This window comes from Perissodus microlepis, chromosome 20, assembly GCF_051167445.1.
Source record: "Perissodus microlepis isolate ML-2025 ecotype Zambia chromosome 20, ASM5116744v1, whole genome shotgun sequence".
NCBI lineage: Eukaryota > Metazoa > Chordata > Actinopteri > Cichliformes > Cichlidae > Perissodus > Perissodus microlepis.
The window spans coordinates 19,023,450-19,047,472 of NC_140480.1; the positions used below are offsets into that span (position 1 = coordinate 19,023,450).

At 44.4% G+C, this 24,023-nt stretch overlaps 1 protein-coding gene and 1 pseudogene across 1 annotated transcript in view; one reads left to right on the forward strand and one right to left on the reverse strand.

Annotated features, from left to right (window-relative positions):
- Positions 1-416: 416 nt before the first annotated feature.
- Positions 417-24,023, reverse strand: part of LOC146364399 (uncharacterized) — a 39,033-nt gene continuing 15,426 nt past the window's right edge. The window contains exons 4-9 of the mRNA XM_084918084.1: positions 20,108-20,242; positions 13,465-13,639; positions 11,015-11,113; positions 10,703-10,794; positions 10,248-10,388; positions 417-7,334 (exon numbers count right to left, since the gene is read on the reverse strand). Coding sequence (XP_084774210.1) covers positions 7,077-7,334; positions 10,248-10,388; positions 10,703-10,794; positions 11,015-11,113; positions 13,465-13,639; positions 20,108-20,242 — 900 coding nt within the window. The 3' untranslated portion in view covers positions 417-7,076. The remainder of the gene's footprint in view (positions 7,335-10,247; positions 10,389-10,702; positions 10,795-11,014; positions 11,114-13,464; positions 13,640-20,107; positions 20,243-24,023) is intronic.
- LOC146364400 (polyadenylate-binding protein 1A pseudogene) lies at positions 2,930-3,518 on the forward strand (annotated as a pseudogene).

Here is a 24,023-nt window from a genome sequence, read left to right on the forward strand (position 1 = left end):
CTCAAGGGGCCACTGAATGAACCAGTTCTTCATATTGGATACGTATTTCCTCCCCAGCATTGCTCTTTGGGTTTGACAAGTAAACAACAAGCTGAAACTCAATATGAACGTTCATAGCTGAAGGCTCAACTGATATTGATCCTAAAGTCGTTTCCTATCACACACACTTTTCACATTTCACTGTTCCTGCATGTCCACGATGACTCCTGGGGCTAAAATCTGTGAAATTTCCAAAACAAGTTCAGCAAACTACAAATGTACATTTTTTAAATCCAATTTTTTTTAGCAAAAAGTATAAAATACAGTGCTACACAGTACCAGCTGTACTGTGTAGTACTGTGGCATCACAGCAAGAAGGTTCTCAGTGTTTTGTGTTCAGTGTTTTATTTGTTCCTGAGTAAATCAGTTTGGCTGAGATTAAAGTTACAGTTTACACACAGCTGAATGAATGTCAGACTGAAAACGGATTAAACAGAAGTGTGAGATGGTCAAGAATTTACTCTAAAAAAAGAAACTTTTTGAATGCAGGATATTTTATTGACACAGTTTAGCAGGAGCAAATCAAAAGCATAATCAAATATTCAAGCAATCAAATAATTTGAATTATACTAATCCAACCAACCTACTCGGAGCTAATGCTGACTTTGTTTTGATCTTTAAGAGGAGAGCGGTTGGAGAAGAGAAATGGGCACGCCATGGCTACGATGCGCCTATCTCTGTGTGAATATAATCCAACAGGAGAGGAGCCCAGTTCTTGTTTCCAATCAGAAACAATGGAGAGAGAGAGAGAAAAAGTCAAAAATCATAAATTAAATTAGTGGACATTGGTTGCTCCTGTAGTGTTACTACTACAGAATAATTCCTAACCCCCCCCGTCTCTCCTGTCTGGATTGATTTACAATCACCTCATATCCAGTCACACCTCATCATCATTTCAGTTTCACCATTTATGATTTAAAACAAAGTGTAAATTTGAAATTTTAAAATCTTCACATTTTCTTCTTTTCTATGCTGTACTTTAACATGACTTGTCAATAATTCAATCACATATGAACACTTAGTCATGTATGAATACATGTTACTTCATGTTTCATTCACTTTATTCACTTCTCAGCATAATCCCTTTTAATTCAAATGCAGATGAATACTTTTTCTTACTTTTTTCTTTAAAACTCTGACAAACTGTCTTTGTCAATTACAATATAGTCAATACGATTTTTTAAATTAAATCGTGCATTTCAAAGTCAGACATTCCTAGCTCCTTAGTGTCGCCACCAATCACACACAGCCTCCAAGGCCATCTCCACAGACTGTCAGTGAGAGGCCTGTCTTAAAATCATTACTATAGTTTCTTATTCATTATACTGTTTAACTTTCTACCTGATTATATTCCAGTATTAAGCAATTAAATGTGATTAACTATCAGCAAGATCACATTAGTAGTAGTAATTATGATTCTATGTTCAACAATTACAAGACATATTAGCATTACTTTTATTCAAAATCAGATATAATGATGGGTTGGTGACACATTTGGGATCTTTTCCACATTCCTACAGTCACACACAGGCACTAATCTGTGAAGCTGGATCATGTCCACACACACAAAATCCAGAGAATAATTTTCATTACTCAAACTGCACTCATTCAACATATGAATCATAATTATATTCCTTATCTTTCATTAAGAATAAAGATGATTTACTATTAGCAAAAGCACATATTATGACACTCTACATCATTTTAATCATTAAAGGCTGGGTGTTTACCCTCTCTCAGGTGATGGGAGGTAAGCCGGGGGGACTTCAGTCTCTCTCTTTCCCACCAGTTGACTGTGGGTTCTCTTCAGGTACTCTGGCTTGCTCCCAGTGATATGCAGTTAGTAAGGTTAAGTTAACTAAATTGGCTATAGGTGTGAATGGGAGTGTAAATGGTTGACCATCTCTGTATGTTAGCCCTATGACAGAATGGCCACCTGTCCAGTGTATAGCCTGCCTCTCACCCAATGGCAGCTAGGGTGGGCTCCAGCACCCTATGACCTGGAGCGCAGGATGTATGCATTTAAACATGCTTTTGTTGCCAAGCCAGAGCAGAAGTTGGCTGCAATCAAAGTAATGGAGATTGTACCACCAGGATGATACATATTGGCTGCTGAAGGGAATTCAGTCATTCAGCATTACTCTCTTTTTATGTGCAGTACTGTGCAAAAGTTTTTAGCCACCTCATTTTTCATACTTTGCATCTAAGAATCCAGACGTTCATTCTTTAAAAAACAACAACTAACAAGTATCTTCAGTTCTCCAGTCTTTCTGAAGCTCTTCAAAGTTTTTCTTTGGACATTAGCCACTTTTATTTGTTAAGCCGCTGTGGCGGGGTGTGATTTGTGGCTCAGTTGCAGGGGAGGGATGGACCAGTGGGTTCAGGGTGTGGTGTCAGGGGAGGCTGGCCCACACAGCTGCTGTCCATCACATGGTCATGCTTCCCTATTTCAGTAGGATGCCAGGACCTGACAGGGGAGTGTGTTGCATTAACGAGGTGGCTGGAAAGCTGCACAAACATTTAAATAGTTATAAATAAAGGAATTCACCTGTCTGTAACACTGTGTGCTCAGGTGCTTTCCAATACAGCTACTAAACACTGACCAGTGAAGCAATAAAAAAGTACCTAAGTCAAGGGATGAGCTACCATTGAGTCTACTAACAACAGAACACTTAGTAAAAAAGAAAAAAAATTATATTTATATATATTTTAATATTTATACATATATTGGTAAATGGTAAAATGGCCTGTATTTGTATAGTGCTTCACTAGTCCCCTAAGGACCCCAAAGCGCTTTACACATCCAGTCATCCACCCATCCACACACACATTCACACACTGGTGATGGCAAGCTACATATTGTTTATAATTCTCCTCATTTTGAACCATAATGAGTGCTAAGGTGATGATGGAGGGTGACCGCAGCAAAGGCTTTGGCTTTGTGTGCTTCTCTTCTTCAGAGGTGGACACTAAAGCTGTAACAGAGATGAATGGACGTATTATGGCTACAAAGCCACTGTATGTGGCCCTTGCTCAGCGGAAAGAGGAGCATCAGGCTCATCTAACCAACCAGTACATGCAAAAGATGGCCACTGTCCGAGCTGTGCCCAATCCTGTCCTTAACCCATACCAGCCTGATCCACCCTCATGGCAGCTATCCGACAGGCTCAGAACTGTGCTGCGTTCTCTGCCAAACAGCTGGCCCAGCTGGAAGTTCTGGAAGTGCGCCCTCAGCACTTCCAGAACATGCCGAATGCTATGCGTCAGTCAGCACCCAGGCCTCAGGCCTTAAACACCATCTATACAACCACCACCAACAACAACACCCAGGTCCCACACTGATGGCTGCTCAACGTATACCCACACAGGCACTCAACCAACGCCCTGCAAATGCTTCAGCCACCGCAGCCCCAGTGCGTGCCAGTACAAATATGCTGCCGGTCTCTGGTCCTAGCAGCTGTCAGGAAGCCATTGTTTAGGAATGGAAACAAGGGGAAAAGGCTGAGGTACGCTGAATTAAACAAGAACAGGACTGAAAATCAGTGGCAATAGTTCTCATGGAGTGATGAAAATTTCTAATTTTGACTTAAACTGTTATCATTTGTGACACCAAAGACCCCACAAGTACACATTGTTGCAGTGTTAGTGATGTTTTCGCAGCTGTCTAGCCTCTAGACAGCCTGGCCTCTTCTGAAGACTGATTAGCCAATCAAATTCATCCAAGAAGGCAATTTTTTCCATAGACTCTGGAGACAAGGGAATCTGCCTGTAGCCATTAGTTAAATCCAGTGTCGTGAAAAAATGAGCAGTACCCAACTGGCCCAGGAGCTCATCGACCCAGGGCGTGGGATAACTGAGACACTTTATTCATGGTAGTCAACACAGAACCGTAGAGACCCATCTTGGGGCTACACCACACTCTCTGTGACTCTTCTATTTTTCTCATTTTCAGTCTTTCAGCCATTGGGGGCAGGGATAGCTCAGTAGGTAGAGTGGTGGCACCACTGTAAGGTCAGGGGTTCAAATCCACTGAATGGCTACCCTGAGGTACCCCTGAGCAAGGTACCGTCCCTACACACTGCTCCCCAGGCGCCCAGTGGCTGCCCACTGCTTCACTGAGTGAATGGGTTAAATGCAGAGAGGAATTTCCCCACAGGGATCAATAAAGTATACATTATTATTATTTCTTTCTGAACTATTTTCATCTCATGCTCAGGTAACCTGTAGGGCTGTGAACTCATCGTCATGCCAGGTCCCATGTTAAAATGGTGCTCTGTCAGTGTCATACGACTGGGCAACATACAACATTGTGTGGCTCCTCCTCTGTCCGACACTACCATCTCATAGTCAGTGTCACCCATTCATTGTGTCACTACGAAGGGTCCTTGCCACTTGGAAAGTACCTTTGAGCTCAAAGAAGGAAGCAGTATTGCCTGATCCTAGACCCTCTGTTGTCCATGTGTTGCAAATTCTCTTGTGATAACATTGTGTGTAGTTTTGCTCTCCCGTCCAGGACCTATTGAATTTTGCTCTTAGCTGGGCTTGGGCCTTCCTCCCAGTTTTTAATAATTAGGGTCAACACACCCTGTGTCTTCCTGCCAAACAGTAGATCAAGGGGGAACCTACCCAAATGCAAACAACCGAGGGTCTAACCAGCAATCCCAGTTGTGCTCATCCTCGTAAATGAACTTCTGAATCATGGACTTTGAAATCTTATTCAGCTGCTCGACCAGCCTGTCAATCTGAGGGTGATAGATGCTGATGCAAACATCTTTAATGCCCAGTAATTCATACAGTTCTTTTAGTGTGGGAGACATGAATGCCCTGGTCAGACAGTATCTTTTTTGGGATGCCGACTTGGGTAATTACATGAAAGAGCACCTTCGCCACACTCTTTGCAGGAATGGAGTGCAGGGGCACTGCTTCAGGAGATCCCATTACATAGTTCACTAGAACTGATGTAAAGCAATATCCCCAATTTAAATAAAAAAGACTAAATGTGTGTGACGTGGTGTGGTCTGTGGCTCAGCTGCAGGAGAAGGATGGGGCTGTGGGTTTAGGGGCAGTGCCAGGGGAGACTCCAGGGGAGTGTTTCTAAATGTTGGGGCTTCAGAAAATCAACACAGTGTCAAGCACCTTATCCACAGAGAAAGCTAAAAATAACTACACTAAAATAAACCAACCAGAATACAAATGTAAATAAGCAAGAACTAAAAAAGAGGAGTCACGATATAAAGGAGTATAAAAATCTAAAACAAACAAACAAACAGAACATCAAATAACAAGACTTCAGTAACAAAAACCCCTCAAAACTGGACCAAAACCCAGGACCATATCAAGTTTTGACTTTAGAGCTTGTTAGATTTGCACAGACTCTTTTTTTGTGTTGTGTACTATATTTCCATGTCTGTTTGCACATCGCTGCACCTATTCCCAATTTTCAAAACATCAAGAGAAAAAGGGTGGCTCAAGACCTTTGTACAGTACTGTAAAATGACATTAATTCTATCTAAGACCTACCACATTAATGAAACATCCATTGTTTTTAATAAGCTGTACAAACAATAATGGTCTGGAATGTATTAGACAAAGTTGTTCACAGAACACAAGGACATAAACCTACAAACACAGAGGCCCACACAACACAACACAAGGAATATCTAAAAAGTTCTTCTTCATATTAAGTCAAAATCAAAACCTAAGAAGTAGAAACCTTCACTGATCACATCAACTCAGTGGTTAAAAACAAAGTTTAGGGAGGAGGATACAAAGGATAATGGGTTACCATTCCTGGACAGTGTTGTGCTCACTGACGAGGATGAAAGCCTCAACATTGAAGTTTACCAGAAACCCACACACAAGCCAAGCGCCTACTCTTTAACTCCCACCACCCAACAAAAGTCCAATGGCAGGACATTTCTCTTGTCCAGATCAGGCTGGCTGTTCCACCTGATCACACCCCTCCAGATCTAGCTGTCATTGTCCACATGACTGTTGAAGTCTGTCGATACGAAGTGTGGCATCATCCAGAACCCCACCCAGCAACTCCAAGAAAGTTGAGTACTCTGAACTGTTATTCAGCATAAGAAAACAAACCTTTTGTCTACTGGGAGAAAGCAAGAATACCCACTCTTGCCCACTGCCTCTAAGGGACACTTGAGACTGAGTCCAGTCCCTTGCCAGGAGCCTGGTTCTGGGGCCATTTTCAATATCAAGCCTAAATACTCTGAGCCAATAACTTTGGAAAGAAATTGGACTCAAAAGGGTTAAAAATGTGTATGGTATGTTAATAAAGATTTACAAAAATGTTCAATCCACACACAAATACAAAGCAATTTAACCACATGTAAACAATTTTGCAAATGCATGCACCTAAACATGAATAACTACGGATCATTTACACATAATTTATGAAGTTCAACTTCACACGATTTTCACTTTCAAAAAGCTTTCCGTGCATCTAGATGTCTAAACTACATGTAACATCCTTCTCACTTACAACCTTAAATACGAGTGCACAAATAACACAGGTCACATGCCCACGTGGGGACGAATTTCATGCTGCCAGCTTCACACAGACTCACAAATGTAAGCTGCGTTCAAGATCTTGCTGTCATCTGGCCTTCTTCTAAACAGAACTCTACTGGAAAACATAGATTTACCAATTACAGACACTACACAGTACCCTGTGAAGGTTGATATATATAGTTTAAATAAGCTGTTGCTGTGGATGATAACGTATGCATTTATAACCCTTTTGAGCCAAAATTCTCTCCATAGATAACCACCTTTGTGTGTCTGCTTGGCCTGATTGACACTGTTGGCGTGTGTCTGATGACAGAATGTCGAACTTTCTTTGTAATACTTGGTATGAGTGAGACTTTCCAACTCAAAAGTTCAGGAAGGAAATTAGTATGAGTTGAAATTTTTTTATGTCAGGTGACAACTAACTATGTCTTTTAGCTGTTAAAGCGCTACCTGCAACAAACTAATTTCTCAGATTCTCTTAGGTTAATTTATGCTGGCAGAGTTATTGGCTACACATGCTGGTTGGAGACAGGAACCAGATCAAGTTTGAGTCCACTGCTATGCTGGCTGGGTTGAGGACTCTTATCTCCTCCCTGCAGTCCTCCAATCATGGAGCCAAGGGTACTGCAGCTGCTGCTGTAGGTCTCCATCTGAGCTGCCATTCTCTTGCCAGGTTTGTCTTTCGGTGGCTGTGGCGAAGTTTGGTTCATGAGAAGAGACACTGGAGTGGTAGCCTTCTCGGTCAGACTCTGCACTGTCACTGATGACTGGCATAAGTACACATGGAAGGTACATTCATATTAGAAAAGATACATAGCTTTTCCATATGATTGTTATTCATCATAGTCAGTTTTAGTTTAGTTGTTTTTATTAACATAACACCGGAAGAGGGTTACAAGAATACCATATGACCAATCATATAACTGTCCCACTCTCATATTTTATGTTCCCATTAGTCCCAGTATATACTAAACATTAGCACTGTTTTCTGTAATCTGCCTGTAACACTCTTTTTCCACATTAAAACCACCGAATTGTGAATAACAAGGTTGGGTAATTTTCTGATCAATTTATAATGCGTACAAAATGCAATGTAGACAAGAAAAAATAACATTAAAAGTATGTTTGTGATTATGGTGCTGTGGGGATATATTAATTCATTGCACCAGACTGCTACTGGCAGCAATACTGACTATGAGGTGAATCATGTACTTGCTATTAGATGATAGAGCTACACTATCTGTGTCATATAAGTGTCAGTAAATAAAATTATGTTAAATGTTTTTGCTCTCATAAATGCATTCAGTTCAATGCGTTTTTTGAAGCTTTTTAGCTAGTCAATACAATTCAATTAAAATGTATTGATGCAGTGCCAAATTACAACAACAGTTGCCTCAAGGCGCTTCATATTGTAAGGTCAAGACTCTACAATAACACAGAGAAAACAGAGAAAATGCCAAGAATCATATGATCCCCTATGAGCAAGCGCTTTGGTGACAGTGGGAAGGAAAAACTCCCTTTTAACAGGAAGAAACGTCCAGCAGAACCAGGCTCAGAGTGTGAGGAGAGGGAGCCGAGTTGGTTAATATGGAGAGCCAGAGATGAATAACAATTAAGAGTGGGGGAGATGAAGAGTGGGGCACAATGAGTGAAAAAGGGTGAGCAAAAAAGAAACAGTCAGTGTATCGAGCTAAGCAAGGATTCAGCCCTGGCTATATGCTTTATCAACAAGGAAAGTCTGAAGCCTAATCTGAAAAGTAGAAAGGGTTCTGTTCTATTGGTGCAACAGTATGAGGTCTTTAGATTAAGATTCTATTCTGATGTTAAACATGGGCTAAGGAGGCAGGCCCAGGGAAGGCCGTCATCACACCGGGCAGTAATTGTGTAAATGGCCTGTATTTGTATAGTGCTTTACTAGTCCCTAAGGACCCCAAAGCACTTTACACATCCAGTCATCCACACACACTGGTGACGGCAAGCTACATTGTAGCCACAGCTGCCCTGGGGCACACTGACAGAGGCGAGGCTGCCGAACACTGGCGCCACCAGGCCTTCTGACCACCACCAGTAGGCAACAGGTGAAGTGTCTTGCCCAAGGACACAACGACCGAGACTGTCCAAACCAGGGCTCGAACCGGCAACCTTCCAATTACAAGGCGAACTCCCAACTCTTGAGCCATGATCTCCCTCTACCTCTCCTATTTCAGCAGGTGCCAGGACCTGAAGAGGGAAGGTAAGCAGTGAGCAGGAAGTAGCACCAGAGATGAGTTGGGAAGCCGGATACTGCCGGCCTGCATGTGCCAAAGTGTTTGTGTGCAAAACAGTAATAAAAGAAACCGTACTTCACCGTGACCCTCTGGCTGTGTGTGAGGTCCTTAGTGCTCCAGTGGTGCCCAAAGCGAATCTGCGTGATGACGGATATGTGACCTGCACAACTGGTGGAGGCACTAGCACAAATGGTGGTGGAGCTTGCTATTATGCACTGGGAGCAGCCAGTGGCCACCCATAAAAAACACGTAGAACCAGTCCGAGAGCCAGACAAAGGTACCTCCCACAAAAGAGGAGGCCCAGTTAGTGAATATGGTGGTCCTGGAACAATTCATGGAGGGGCTCCCAGCAGGAATGGCAGAGTGGGTCTGCTGCCACCAGCCCTTGGATCTGGCGGTGACCCTGGCCAACGATCACCTGGCAGCACGGCCAGGGTCTCTAAGGGAGCTCCTGAAGCTGGATGTCGGGAGCCGGGCAGTCTCAGCCCCGAAGAGGAGGTTCCGGAGCATGTTCCAAGCATGGCTATAGTTACTGCAGCTGCTGAACCGGATCCGCATCCCCTTCTGTTTCCACCCCCTTCTTCTGCTGATGCGACTCTAATTTGATTTGATTCAATTCGGTTTTTTACTCAGAAATATTATAATTATGATTTTTTATGAGTACATATCCATATTTTTATATCTATGTATAAAAGCAAAGCTGACACTTGTGAAACTTCATCAGAGGTGGGTGTACCCCTCTTCTTGATCTATAATAGCTGGGATAGGCTCCAGCCTAACTGTGAACCTGAATTGGATAAGAAAAAGATGGATGGTTGGATGGATGGAGAACACTGACACACACTGGAAGATGTGTTGCATTGGAATAGGAAAGAGCTTAGAAAAAGTGCTTAAGCAAATGGGTGTGAATGGGTGAATGAGGCAAGTTGTGTAAAGCACGTTGAGTGCTCAGAGTAGAAAAGCACTGTATATTAATGGTATATTTACCATAAGTCAATGAGAAAATAATGCTAACATCTGGAACGAGATTGTAACATGCTTTTGAGAACCAGTTTTCATTAGCTTGGTGGTTACACTGTGGGTTAATTGGTGTAATACCCACGCGACACAATTGCAGTAAAACATATACATACAGAACACAAACATAAAAATATCAAAACAAAATTGTAATAAATTGATGAAAATGTAAATTTATAGACACCTACAGTTGGTCAGGGAAGATGTAATACAGAAATAATGGGAACAAATTAGTATGAACCTGTTTATATACAACAAATGAATGACTACAGTGCTATTCACAGCAGAACAAACATTTAAGGCTCAGTGTTAAACTATGTAGGACAAAAGCTGGAGGACATGCACGGATGCTTCTCTAATGGAACATATTCAGAATATTAAAGCACTTTAACTCACATTGCTCACAGATACCTGGCTCCCTGCTAACATTTTCTTCTTTCTGGCCATGTTGGGATTCCAGTGGCAAACCAGACTGTCATTCTGCACGCTGTAGTTCTTGTGGCCAATCAGCCAGTATGTATACATTTTGCCCTTACCCTGGCAGGAGAAGACCGCGCGTGAAAAAGGAGCAATGACAAGGTACTGTTCACCAAAAAAAACAAAATGAAAACTAAGCACTGCATATTGTTTGTGTATATGTGGAAATTTTAAGAAATCTCTTAAAGTAGACTTGTGTTGAACATGAAGTAAGAAAATGTTTTATAAAAACTTGGACTAAAGACTCTTTAACAAACATAAAATTTCCACCAAATTTCACTTTTTTGTCTTTTAATTTAAATTTGGAACATTCTTAAAATAAATAAAATAATATTAATGATAACATATTATGGCATAGCTGGAAATTATTTTACCTTAATCTCAATCTCTCCACGAAGCTGCAGCTCATAAGCATTGTCTTTGATCAGAGCCAGGTATGCTTCTGAACTGATGTGGATTTTCTGAGCTGGCATAAAGAAAAATTAAAATCAACAGACATTAAAATCATGTAAAGATTTAAGATTTTCCAGATTTGTATTTGTATATTTGTGCAAGAAAGATCCAAGAAAGCTGTTTTTGGTACCAAATTCCAATACAACACATACAGTCTATTTAGTTTCATTTCATGTCCACTACATTGTGCTATATTGTGTGTGCTAGTGTATACTGGGACTAGCTGCACATACGCAGGCTGGTTGATTCCATTCTAGAGGCTGTGTTGACGGTATCTCCAAATAGACAGTATCTTGGCATCTTGTAGCCCACTATTCCTGCCACACATGGACCTGCATCACAGGAGAAAAAGAAGCAACACTTTACAATCTTCTAAAAAAAACCCTTTAGCACTAAACATTCAGAATATTCATCAATGGAAGAAGATTGGGGAAAAAAGCAACGACATATCAACTGTAATTTTTGTAAAATGTGTGGTGGTGGGGTGTGGTTTGTGGCTAAGCTGGGAGGGGTGGTGCCAGGGTGCCAGCCATCACCTAATTGTGCCTTTCCTATTTTACACAATAGGACACTGGGAGTGAGGGGCGTGTGGAGACAGGAGAAAAGCTGCAAGCAGCAGTCAGAGTGACATTAAAGTGGCTAAAAGAAAGCATGAGAGATATGACTGAGCGACGGCGCGCACTAACCAACCTATGGCTACGTGCATTGCCCAACTCACGGGAACTCGTGCAAACGCCACGACACTTCTGCCGGGTGGATCTTCTAGGCGGATGGTGTGTGTTCTGTGGATGGGCTAAAATCAGACAATTTACTCTGGATGATAAAGTACTTGTATTACTCTCCTTATCCAAATGAAAGTTATTTGCCAAGTGGCAGGGACCTTTTGTGGTCATGCAGTGAGTGAGGGATGTTGACTATAAAGTGGTGCATTCGGACAGGGGTGGAGCAAAACAAATATAGCACCTCCACCCCCTTAAAGGATGGAGAGAGACAGAAACTGTATCTCTGGGGAACCTGGTGAAAGACCGTTGTGATAACCATCTCACGCTGGTTCAGACAACAGCGTTTTCCAGATGCATTCTCTCACTTGCCCATTCACACCACACTCACCACTTTGAAACTCACCCAGGTGTAACACTGTGTTCATGGTCCTACAGATTATCTGTACGTAAAAGACAAGTAGTTCAGAAGGAACTGGCTTTAATGCTGGAGATGAGTGTAATAAGAGAGCTGCACAAAGACGGCTCTATATGCTCGTGCGCAGACTAAAACAAAGTGAATGAGGTGTCATCGCTTATCCCATGACGCAGGTTTTTATGTGTATATAGGCTAGGTGCATGTTAGGTTCATAGCTGCCAGCCATCACCTAATTGTGCCTTCCCTGTTTTACACAGTAGGACGCTGGAACCAAGAGCCATGCACAAGAAGCGGTCAGAGCAACATTCAAGTGGCTGAAAGCAAGCACGAGAGCTGCGGCTCACACAGCTGTGTGTGTGCCAAGCAGTGAAGACTGTCTGAACTGCCATGCTCCATGTTAGACTTGGTATTTTGGGTTTGTCAGTAGCCTCTTGTGTTGCAAAGAAACTGAAATACAAATTCTAGTCAAAATCATCTGTTGCTTTATCCATAAAAGTTAAAAACAGTACCTTTTTCAAATTTTTACAATCTTCCCTTCATGGTTGTCTCTTTGTGCACACCTGGACTGCTCCCAGCACTCCATATAGGCTCCTTATAAGTCCTGTTCAAGAATGTATACATGAACAACAAACTTAAACAGAGCCCAAAGATCAGTTTCTGTGTCAAAACAGAACCAATAGCAAACTGTTTCTTCAACTGAAGAATTGAAACCCTGTTGGTTTACGCTGTGAGTGACTGCCTTGCAAAAATCTTGGCAGCACAGATGCAGCACACTCATCCATTGTCACAAGTTGCAAGAACACGAGAATCTGCTAACATGTCCAAAGGAGAACATGCAGCTGTGGTGCATAAGGAGTAAGTACTTTTGAGTAAGTACTGCACAAGGAGACAACCTTCAAGAGGAGATTTGGCAAATGTAAATCAGATGTTCCTCAGACTTTTATATACTCACATATGTGGAAAGTACAAGATTGAATTAATGCTGAATAATGCTTAAGGAGCTATAAAGACTGTGTAAAACCACAAACAATGTGGACAACTTGAAATTGTTTGAAGAGTAAGTGTATACTGTATGCAAACTAAAAAGCACTCAAATACCTGGATATAGGCTTTGCATCTAAGAGCTACTAAGTGTTATTGAGTTTACCTGATGTCTATCATCTCCAATAAATTTTGTGGCTTTGTTCTGATGGTATACAGTTAAAGCTCTGTGAGGATGCCAACATTTCTATGTTTAAGATTTTCAACAGAATCGTCCTCTGAGGATTGTGAATTGTTGAGGATTGTTGCTTTTTAATGCCATTTTTATATTGTTAAGCACTTTGTGCAGCATCGGCTGTTTGAAATGTGCTATATAAATAAACTTGACCTTGACCTTGAATATCCAGGAATTGTAATCTGATATGGTTCCTTTACTAGATGGTACTTACCACAAAGCACCTGACCAAGGTCACTGTAGTGATTCACATTTTTATCAATCCCCACGCAGATTATAATTTTCTATAACACAGAAAACATCTGCTGTATCTTAATAAATTCCTCTGACCTGTGTGGATGCCAGCTCTGAGCTGAAGCCTCTCATTGGGCATGTGAGGAATGGAGACCTGTCTGACGGCTGCTACCAGATCCAGAGCCATCTTGGCAATTTCATCCACATGTCTGTCTCCGTTCCTTTCAGGTAGGCCGCTCACCACCATGTATGCATCTCCTATAGTCTCCACCTGGATTAACAGATTTTTAGAAATGCATAAAATATACAACCTACTCATGTCTAGGAAAATGCCGGGATCGGTGTGGGATCGACTCGTCTCATTTATATATTTTGCAATACCATATTTTCCACACTATAAGGCGCACTTAAAATCCTTTAATTTTCTCAAAAATCAACAATGCGCCTTATAATCCAGTGCGCCTTATGTATGAATTCTGGTTGTACTTACTGACCTCGAACTGATTTTATGTGGTACACGGCGCTCAAAAATCTGTCAAAAATGTTTTAGTACGACTTTGGTAAGCTACGAAGCCGCACCGCCTGATGGATTGTCGCAGCATTACGGCTACCGTAGTCAGGAGCCTTGCAGAATAATCTGGGTCCAAACTCTGCTTCAGGTCCCAAAGTCAAACAAACACTGCAGCATCACTGAGAGTTAAAAACTGTCTAAATTCTTTCATCTTTAACAAAATGATCAGCTATGCTGCTTTACCAGGTGTAACAATTAAGTTTAACATCCAGGCATCCATGAAAACAGAATTTATTATATTTAACAGAGTTAGAAGTTAGCAGGAAGTTAGCTCGCTAGTTTCCACCTAAACATGATATACCATGTTCTGACTGAGAGATTTCTGAAAATTTCTGCTATCACTTAAATGAAGGACCCTCCAGCAGGAACAGAAGATGAAGAAGAAATGAAGACAGAAAACTACATAAATGAAGACAGAAAACTAAACAGCAGTGATGTTTGTAGGGTTACTGAAGTTGGGCTAGCTGGTATATAATGATGTGCTATGTGATCGCGAGCGACACAGCTATGTTAGCATAGCATATACACAGTGAAGCTGGAGGATGAACGCTAACTTTTTTCACTCGATAAAAGTTAACGTGAGGGTTCCCGATGGTTAGAGACAAATGCAATCACATGGCAGGATGCTGTGAACGGACCAAACTTCAGTCAGGAGAACAACTGAGAAAATCCATTCACAATACGAGGTTAGTCATTAATATACTGCAACGACATTAGGAATCGATGGTACGGAAGTGGAGGAAGCAAGAAGAATGAGCTGAGTAAAGTTTGACTAATCTGACTGTTTTGTTTTGTTTAATGTGCCTTATAATCCGGTGGAGAGAGAGGTGGTCAGATTGTCCCAGGTGGGGTAGGGGTGTCGCTTTGCAGGTTTGCTTGATGTTACTGTACACGCGGTCCAGTATCCTGTGCCCCTGGTAGGACGCTTAACATGATGGTGGAATTTTGAGTTTACCGATTTCAAACATGGCTTATTAAAATCCCCAGCAACGACAGGGATGCCCTCAAGCTGGTCTCTCTGCTGTTTACTAATGATAAGTTTTAGGTGATCCCTTACCAGAGTCTTTGTTGCAATCCTGGCGGTGAAACATCAGATATTTGTGGATGGAGCCAAGATTCAGTTATAATCAGTAGATACCACGCCCGGACAAAATGGTTGTAGTAAATCTTTGATTGTAGCTCTTCCATTTTGTTTGTGTGGGATCTGTCGTTAGTTAGGAAGATGAATGGAAGCAGGGGTTTGTGTTGCTGCTTTTGCAGTTGGACACGATAGCCAGCTCTGCATCCCAGCTTTTTATTCCTCTCCTGCCATCTCTTGCTGTTCCTGACAATAACCAATGGAGCTCCCGGTGGTCTTGCAATCCTGATGGATACTGTGGGTCCAATCCAAATAAAGTCTAGCTTCAGGCTGAGGTCAGTGTCTATCAGTTCCTGACTACTGAAAGTGATCAGTGCATTGCAGGAACTAGCAATGAAAAAGCATAAAAAACACAAAAAGAAAAGTGCTGCAGCACGCGTCCGTTTGCATTTCAATCTTTGAATTTAGCTTATTTGAAACTTTAGTAGGATATAAACAAGGTACCCTAAAGTCCAAGTTTGTGGTGAGAGTAGCCAACAGTGAAATACTGAAAATATTCTTTGAGACTAGCTTCACACTGGAGTACTGCATTCCAAGTGAAGTATCACAATGACAACTATGTGACAAAGTACCAACATCAGGTCAGAATCAAATCACTGCTATGATCCGTCCATATTTGCGAACTTAGCAGAGGAACTTTATAGCATTCTCCTGTTGTATGGCGACACTTTCACATCATCTGGTATGTAGCCAGTCTATGATAAGAGCAAGACAATAGCATTTAACGCAGATGAAGAACTGATTCTATGTGACAGTCTTGTAACTCTTGGAGAAAAAAAAGTTTAAAAATGTCAGAAGTTTCATGTATCTTGGTGTAGTGCAGCTGCAGGGAAGGGGTAGAGCAGAGGGTTCAGGGGCAGTTCTAGGCGCACAGCCACAGTGTGCCAGCCACTATTTTAACTCAGTAAAATGCTGAGACCGGTCATGTTCAGAGAGTAAGGACAGCAGCAGTGGAAGAACGCTGGAGGAAAAGCTGCAAGTGAAGCACACGTGTAAAACAGTAATTGTGAGAATAAACGCGACCTGTTCAGTTGAAACTGAGAGTCTGGAGCTGGATGGTGGGTTTCCCATGACCGTGGTGTTACATTGGCACCCAACTGTGCCTATCACACAAGATGCAAGGGAGCTGGCCAACATGCACCAAGAGCAAGAGACAGCACCACAGCAGTAACTGGAGACGCTGCAGGCCCAAGCCGAGCAGCACACACAGGTAATAGGAGAAATAAAGTAAAAGTAAAGTTTATTTATTAAGCACTTTTCATAGACAGGCAGTCACAAAGCGCTGTACACAAAGGTTAAAATAAACAGAACGTTTGGTAACAAAATCAACAATATAGTCAATACAAAAGGTTCCATATAAATAAAAATGTAAAATTGAAAAAGGCGTTGATCAACAGAAGTTCTGTTTAAACAAAAGTTTTAAACTGCTTTTTAAAGAATCCACAGAGTTAACCAAAAGTAGTTGTGGTGGTCGACTGTTCCACAGCCTTAGTGCCACAGACTGAAAGGCTGGAGGATTTGTGGCTCCGTACCTGTTAATCCTGTCTGTTCCTGCTGAAGGGTCCGAGGAACCTCTTCATCCATCTTCTGTTCCTGCTCGAGGGTCCGAGGAACCGCTCCAGCCATCTGTCTGGAGGGTCAGAGGAACCATTTCTGTTCCTGCTGAAAGTCCCGAGGGGTCGCTCCAGCCGTCTTCTGTTCCTGCTGGAGGGTCCAGGGGGTCGCTCCAGCCGTCTTCTGTTCCTGCTGGAGGGTCCAGGGGGTCGCTCCAGCCGTCTGTTCCTGTGGAGGGGTCCAAGGAACTTCTTCAGCCATCTGTTTTCGCTGGAGGTTTAGAGGAACCGCTTCAGCCGTCTTCTGTTCCTGCTGAAGGTCCCGAGGGGTCACTTCAGCCGTTTCCTCATCCTGCTGGAGGGTCCGGGGGGTTCGCTCCAGCCGTCTTCTGTTCCTGCTGGAGGGGCTGGGGGGGTCGCTCCAGCCGTCTTCTGTTCCTGCTGGGGGTTCTGGAGAACCACGCCAGCCATCTGTTCCTGCAGGGGGGTCCGAGGAACTGCTTCAGCTGTCTGTCTTCGCTGGAGGGTCAGGGGAACCGCATCAGCCATCTTCTGTTCCTGCTGGAGGGGCCGGGGGGTCGCTCCAGCTGTATTCTGTTCCTGCTGGACGGTCCGGGGGTTGCTCCAGCCGTCTTCTGTTCCTGCTGGAGGGGCCGAAGGGTCGCTCCAGCCATCTTCTGTTCCTGCTGGGGAGTCCAAGGAACCGCTTCAGCCATCTGTCTTCACTGGAGGGTCAGAGGAACCGCTCCAGCCATCTTCTGTTTCTGCTGGGGGTTCTGGAGAACCGCGTCAGCCGTCTGTTCCTGCGGGGGGGTCCGAGGAACTGCTTCAGCTGTCTGTCTGTCTTCGCTGGAGGGTCAGATGAACCGCTTCAGCCGTCTTCTGTTCCTGCTGGAGGGTCCGGGGGGGTCGCTCCAGCCGTCTTCTGTTCCTGCTGGAGGGTCCGGGGGGGTCGCTCCGGCCAGCCATCTTCTGTTCCTGCTGGAGGGTCCGGGGGGGTCGCTCCAGCCGTCTTCTGTTCCTGCTGGAGGGTCCGGGGGGGGTCGCTCCAGCCATCTTCTGTTCCTGCTGGAGGGTCCGGGGGGGTCGCTCCAGCCATCTTCTGTTCCTGCTGGGGGGTCCAAGGAACTGCTTCAGCCATCTGTCTTTACTGGAGGGTCCATGGAACCTCTTCAGCTGTCTTCTGTTCCTGCTTGAGCGTCCGAGGAACCGCTCCAGCCATCTGTCTTTGCTGGAGGGTCAGAAGAACCGCTTCAGCCAGGTTCTGTTCCTGCTGAAGGTCCTGAGGGGTCGCTTCAGATGTTTTCTGTCTCTGCTGAAAGGTCCGAGGAGCCCATCCAGACACCATCAGCGCCACTAGATCCTCCACCGTTGCCTGCAGTTCCACCACCTGCAGTTTCCACACTGTCGCTTGCAGTTCCACCACCTGCAGTGACACCAACTGCTCCATCACCTGCAGCTGCCACACCTGTGCCATCTCCGTCCTTCACGTCCTGCTTGACTTCGTTCAGCTCCTCACTGTCGCCAGCCACTTTCCAGACTGCTGGCCGGATATCTTCGCCGTCATGGTCGGCCTCCGGACTTGCTTCGTCTGCTGCCTTTTCCATGGCCGGCCGCCGGACCGGTTCAGTCACCTGTGCCGTTGCCACTTTCCTTGTGGTTGGGCCCTGAACTGTTTAGCAATGGACTGTTGTGCTGTCGCCTTCCAGGTTGGTCACCTGAACTCTATGTGAACGGTGTCCATGAGCTTCAGTATTTTCTGTGGAATCTGTTTCCTGTTCCTGTTCCTGCTCATCATGTCCTGTGTTTCTCTGGTTATCATCTCATGTTTCTCTCCGCATGTTATAATTCAGGTTTGTTTACTGGGTTTCCCAGTTCAGAGTATTTCTTAGTTCTGTCCCTGCCACCCTTGCTTTTGTTTGTTTTCACCTATTGTAAATAAAGCTCACTAGCATCACTGCCTATGCCTGCATTCTGGGTCCTCACGTCTGCCGTAGCAGCCGTGACATGTTTTATTGTGAAGGTCTCATGTTTCCATGTTCAGTGTGTCTACCTGTGGCGTCACGTTAATTCGTGTCAGTTGTGTTCCCCGTGTGTTCTCACAAAGAAGTGCGGACAACTCGCAAACCCAGGGCTGTTGCTGATGATTTGGCCAGACCATTTGTTACCACAGGCAGTATATCGCTACTTGGACTGCCAAGTACTATCAGACCACTTCTGGACATGGTTCCTGCACCACTACCTGCCCGCCGTACTCCCTCTTAGTGGCAGTCAGATACAGCCCTGCTTCAACTGGGTAGTGTTTTGATAATCGCTGATCCCAAACTTCCCAGAGCTTCACATGGCCTGTAGGGAACATTGGCAAGGTGATCCCTGGCAGCCTTATTTGCACTGCAGAGGTTAAAGTGATGTACCATACCTATGGATGACCTGTGAGGTAACCTCATTCGGCTGACTGCTGTTCCGAATGAAGATTTATACAATGGATTTAGTACTGCAAACTTGCCTGAGCAGGTCTGGGGGTGGCTGTTCTGAAGATGTCATTTACTAGCCTGTCCACAAGGGGCAGCTGTGTACTGTATTTAGTGCAGATGGATCAGTGATAACCGGTTCAGCCATGCAGTCTCTTGGTTGGGGGCTTCATCAGATCCACAGTTTGTGTTCCTGTGTGTGCATCCAGAGAAATGTAAATTGTAACGTTGCAACTGTTCAGTAAGGCGTGCAGGCTGTGAACAACTTTTCAGTTTCTGATAAACTTTAATGTGCCTTATATTATTGTGTGTATGCATGTGAACCACATCTCTGTGCTGCCTTAAGAAGCAGTAAACCCATCAACTGTGTCATGATTCTTTGTCTGCATTGAGCCTGGGGGAAACATAGGGAGTGCATTCGAACCGATGTGATTATCACCAAGTGTAGCTGGCATGGTAGTTTAGAGCCTTCACCACAATAGCAACACAGCATAATGAACAGGATCCATACTGTCTTAATATCATTCTTTGCAGCAGAGACTTCAGGCTTCAATGATGGCTGCAGATAGAGAACCAGGGAAACTCAGCTGCAGCTTTTCAGACTGATTAGTAGTCTGAGGAGCAGCCCAGAACCCTGCTCTGTCTCTTCTGCAAGTACTGCAAAGGTTCTGTTGAGGTTTCCTTGTGTGTAACGGCACACACAAAATACCTAAAACAGGGAGGACTAGAATGTATGCTAGGGTGTTACTGATTGACAGTGCATATTGTTACTGAAATCTGTTGAAGCCTAAGCTACAACCAAAATTAGGCTTTACAGAGGTATACCGAAAGGCTACAACTACTAACTAGCAGATTCAATACATCTGCATAAGTGCAGACACCCCAGATTTCAACAATGTATAACAATGTATGCCCAGAGACATGCCCACAGAACAAGTAACTAAATAAAGAATTATTTCAATTGAAGTCAAAAAAGTGATGAAAGTGGAAGTAAAACTTGGGTTACCTTGTAGACATCATAGGAGTCAATGCGCGTATCAAAACACATGTAGAGGTTGTTGAGCATCTTCACAACTTGCAATGGAGTACAGGATGCAGATATAGAGGTGAAGCCCACAATGTCTGAGAAAAAAATGGTCACCTGGAACCAAAGGTAGAAAAGTAGTTCCATTACTATATAGAATTACTGTTTGTAGTGGAAATATAGTAGAAAACATCTAAAAGAGAAATAAAATCTTCAGACGGAGAAAACGAAGTTGAACTTGTACCAGAATTATGGGAAGATAAAACTACAGAGAAAAAAAGGAACATCTTGTGATCCAGAGTGTATGGCGTTATGTGTCAGACATGGTGACCGCAGTGTTGTGCCATGGGGATGTATGGCTGCTAAAGGAATGTGCCACTACTGTTTACTGTTGATGCGACTGCTGAGAAGCAGCAGGATGAATTCTGTAGTATACAGGACTACACTTTCTGCTCAGATTCACCCAGATGCTTATAAACTGAACTGAGTGACTATGAATAACAACCAAAAGCAATTTTAAAGTTTCTCAAGGCAAAGAAACTGTTGATTGCTTTGTTGTCAACTCATGAGAGCATGCTTTTCAGTTATTAAAGATGAAACCAAAAAGAGAGAGACACACAAACAAGCAGCAGGAGAATGGCTGTTGTAAAGGCCTGGCTAAGCATCTCAAGACATGAAAGGCAGTAACGGAGGATGTACATAGGTTCAAGACTTTAGGCAGTCACTACCCGAAAAAAAAAAGTTTACTTGGATATTAGGAAACATTCTTGTATTAAATTTTTTTAAATTGCTTACAGATGTTTTCAGATGAAAGATGTCCAAAACCTATGGGGCTACACACATGTATATATATATATATATATATATATATATATATATATAAAATTCGAAAGAAGGGACTGCTCTCACAGCTAGAGATTGACGAGGTACAACATAAATGCTACGGCAAGGGGGAGCCAGGACGCCAGGTCAGGGGGGAGATATCATCACCCCCACCCGAGATTGGGTACCAAGCCCCAAGTGCGACAGGAGAAGGATCGTTGAGTGCGAGAGGAACTGACCTGAAAGATAGGATCATGGCCAAGTTTGAAACCTGGACCCCCGTAGCCGGTTACCAAGATTACGTGAAGTACCCTCAGAAGGTCTGCTAGATGATGTTAATGCAGCACTACGGATGATACCTACAGCCACGCTTACCGACACTAACAAGCTGATCTACAATACGGCAGCAATGATCAGTGAGATGCTTGGCTACAAGTTCAACAGCCACAAGGGGCAGTACCCTCCATGGAGAAGGAGGCTAGAGGCTAAGATCAAGGTAGCACGGAGGGAGGTTAGCCAACTATCGGAGTTGCAGAAAGGCGCGATGAGGAAGGTGCCTAAGAAGTACAGGAATCTGTCCATACCTGAGGCCTTGGAAACTGCCAAGCAACGACTCACAGCCTTGGCCAGCCGCTTTAGGAGGTACACCAGAAAGATAGAAGACAGGAGAATAAACCAGCTGTTCTCCACGGAACCAGCCAAGGTGTACTCTCAGTGGCAGGGGAACAATATGAGAACAGCACCACCAAGGCTGGAGACGGAACAATACTGGAAGAGCATATGGGAGAAGGACGCAACTCATAACGGCAATGCTCAGTGGCTAGTGGATCTGAGGGCAGACCATAGCGACCTCCCTGAACAGGGTCCAGTAACCATCACAGTGGCAGATATCCAAGAAAGGGTCTCCAGTATGAAGAGTTGGACAGCACCAGGCCCTGACATGGTTCACGCCTAATGGCTGAAGAAGCTGACTGCACTCCACGAGCGTCTGGCAGCACAAATGAACCAGCTGCTAGTTGACGAGAGACACCCGGAATGGCTAACTGAAGGCCGGACAGTCCTGATCCTCAAGGACCCCCAGAAGGGACCGGTCCCCTCCAACTACCGACCAATAACCTGCCTCAGCACCACGTGGAAGCTCCTGTCAGGCATCATAGTGGCTAAGATGAACAGGCACATGAGTCAATACATGAGTGGGGCACAGAAAGGGATGGGCGAGAATACCAGAGGTGCAAAACACCAGCTACTGGCAGACCAAGCAGTCAGCCGAGACTGCAGGACCAGACTGACCAACCTGTGCACTGCCTGGATTGATTACAAGAAGGCCTATGACTCAATGCCCCACACCTGGATCCTGGAATGCCTAGAACTATATAAGATCAACAGGACCCTGAGAGCCTTCATCAGGAACTCAATGGGGATGTGGCGGACAACACTGGAGGCCAACTTCAAGCCCATAGCACAAGTCACCATCAAATGCGGGATCTACCAAGGAGATGCTCTGTCCCCACTGCTGTTCTGCATAGGCCTCAACCCCCTCAGTGAGATCATTAACAAGACTGGCTACGGATACCGACTACGGAATGGAGCAGTTGTCAGCCACCTCCTGTACATGGATGACATCAAGCTGTATGCCAAGAGTGAACGAGACATCGATTCACTGATCCACACCACCAGGATATACAGCAATGACATCGGAATGTCGTTCGGGCTGGAGAAGTGTAGTCGGATGATAACAAAGAGAGGGAAGGTAGCCAGAACAGAAGGCAACATTGCAGACATAGAGGACAGTTACAAGTACCTGGGGATCCCGCAGACGAATGGGAACCATGAAGAGGCCGCTAGGAAAGCTGTAACCACCAAGTACCTGCAGAGGGTCAGGCAAGTCCTGAGGAGTCAGCTGAACTGTAAGAACAAGATCCGGGCTATCAACACCTACACCCTGTCCGTGATCGGGTACCCTGCTGGGGTAATAGGCTGACCAAAGGAGGAGATAGAAGCCACTGACATCAAGACAAGAAAGCTCCTTACCATGCATGGAGGGTTTCACCCCAAGTCCAGCACCCTGAGGCTGTACGCTAAGTGGAAGGAAGGGAGCCGGGGACTGGTGAGTGTCAGCACCACAGTCCAGGATGAGACAACGAACATCCAAGAATACATTGGGAAGATGGCCCCAACTGACCGAGTGCTCAGTGAATACCTCAGGCAGCAGAAACCCAAGAAAGTGGAGGAAGGCGAGGAACCATCATGGAAGGACAGGCCCCTGCACGGTATGTACCACCGGCAGATAGAGGAGGTGGCTGATATCCAGAAATCCTACCAGTGGCTGGACAAAGCTGGACTGAAAGACAGCACGGAAGCACTAATCATGGCAGCACAGGAACAAGCACTAAGCACAAGATCCATTGAGGCTGGGGTCTATCACACCAGGCAAGACCCCAGGTGCAGGCTGTGTAAAGATGCTCCAGAGACAATCCAGCACATAACAGCAGGGTGCAAGATGCTAGCAGGCAAGGCATACATGGAACGCCATAACCAAGTGGCCGGCATAGTGTACAGGAACATCTGTGCCGAGTATAACCTGGAAGTCCCAAGGTCAAAATGGGAGATGCCCCCAAGGGTGATGGAGAATGACCGAGCTAAGATCCTGTGGGACTTCCAGATACAGACGGACAAAATGGTGGTGGCTAACCAACCGGACATAGTGGCGGTAGACAAACAGAAGAAGACGGCCGTAGTGATCGATGTAGCGGTTCCGAATGACAGCACTAGGTGCGGTGACTCCCAAACTAGGCGAGTGGCTCCAGCAGATCCCGGGAACAACATCGGAGATCTCTGTCCAGAAGAGCGCAGTCCTAGGAACAGCTAAGATACTGCGCAGGACCCTCAAGCTCCCAGGCCTCTGGTAGAAGACCCGAGCTTGAAGGATTGACCGCCCGCAGGGGCGAGTGGGGAATTATTATTTTTTATTTATATATATATATATATATATAACTTGGCAGAAGTTACACTTACAGCTTATAGTCTGTAAGGACAATCAGCATAGAGCATACAAAATGAACAGTCAAGTCTCCAG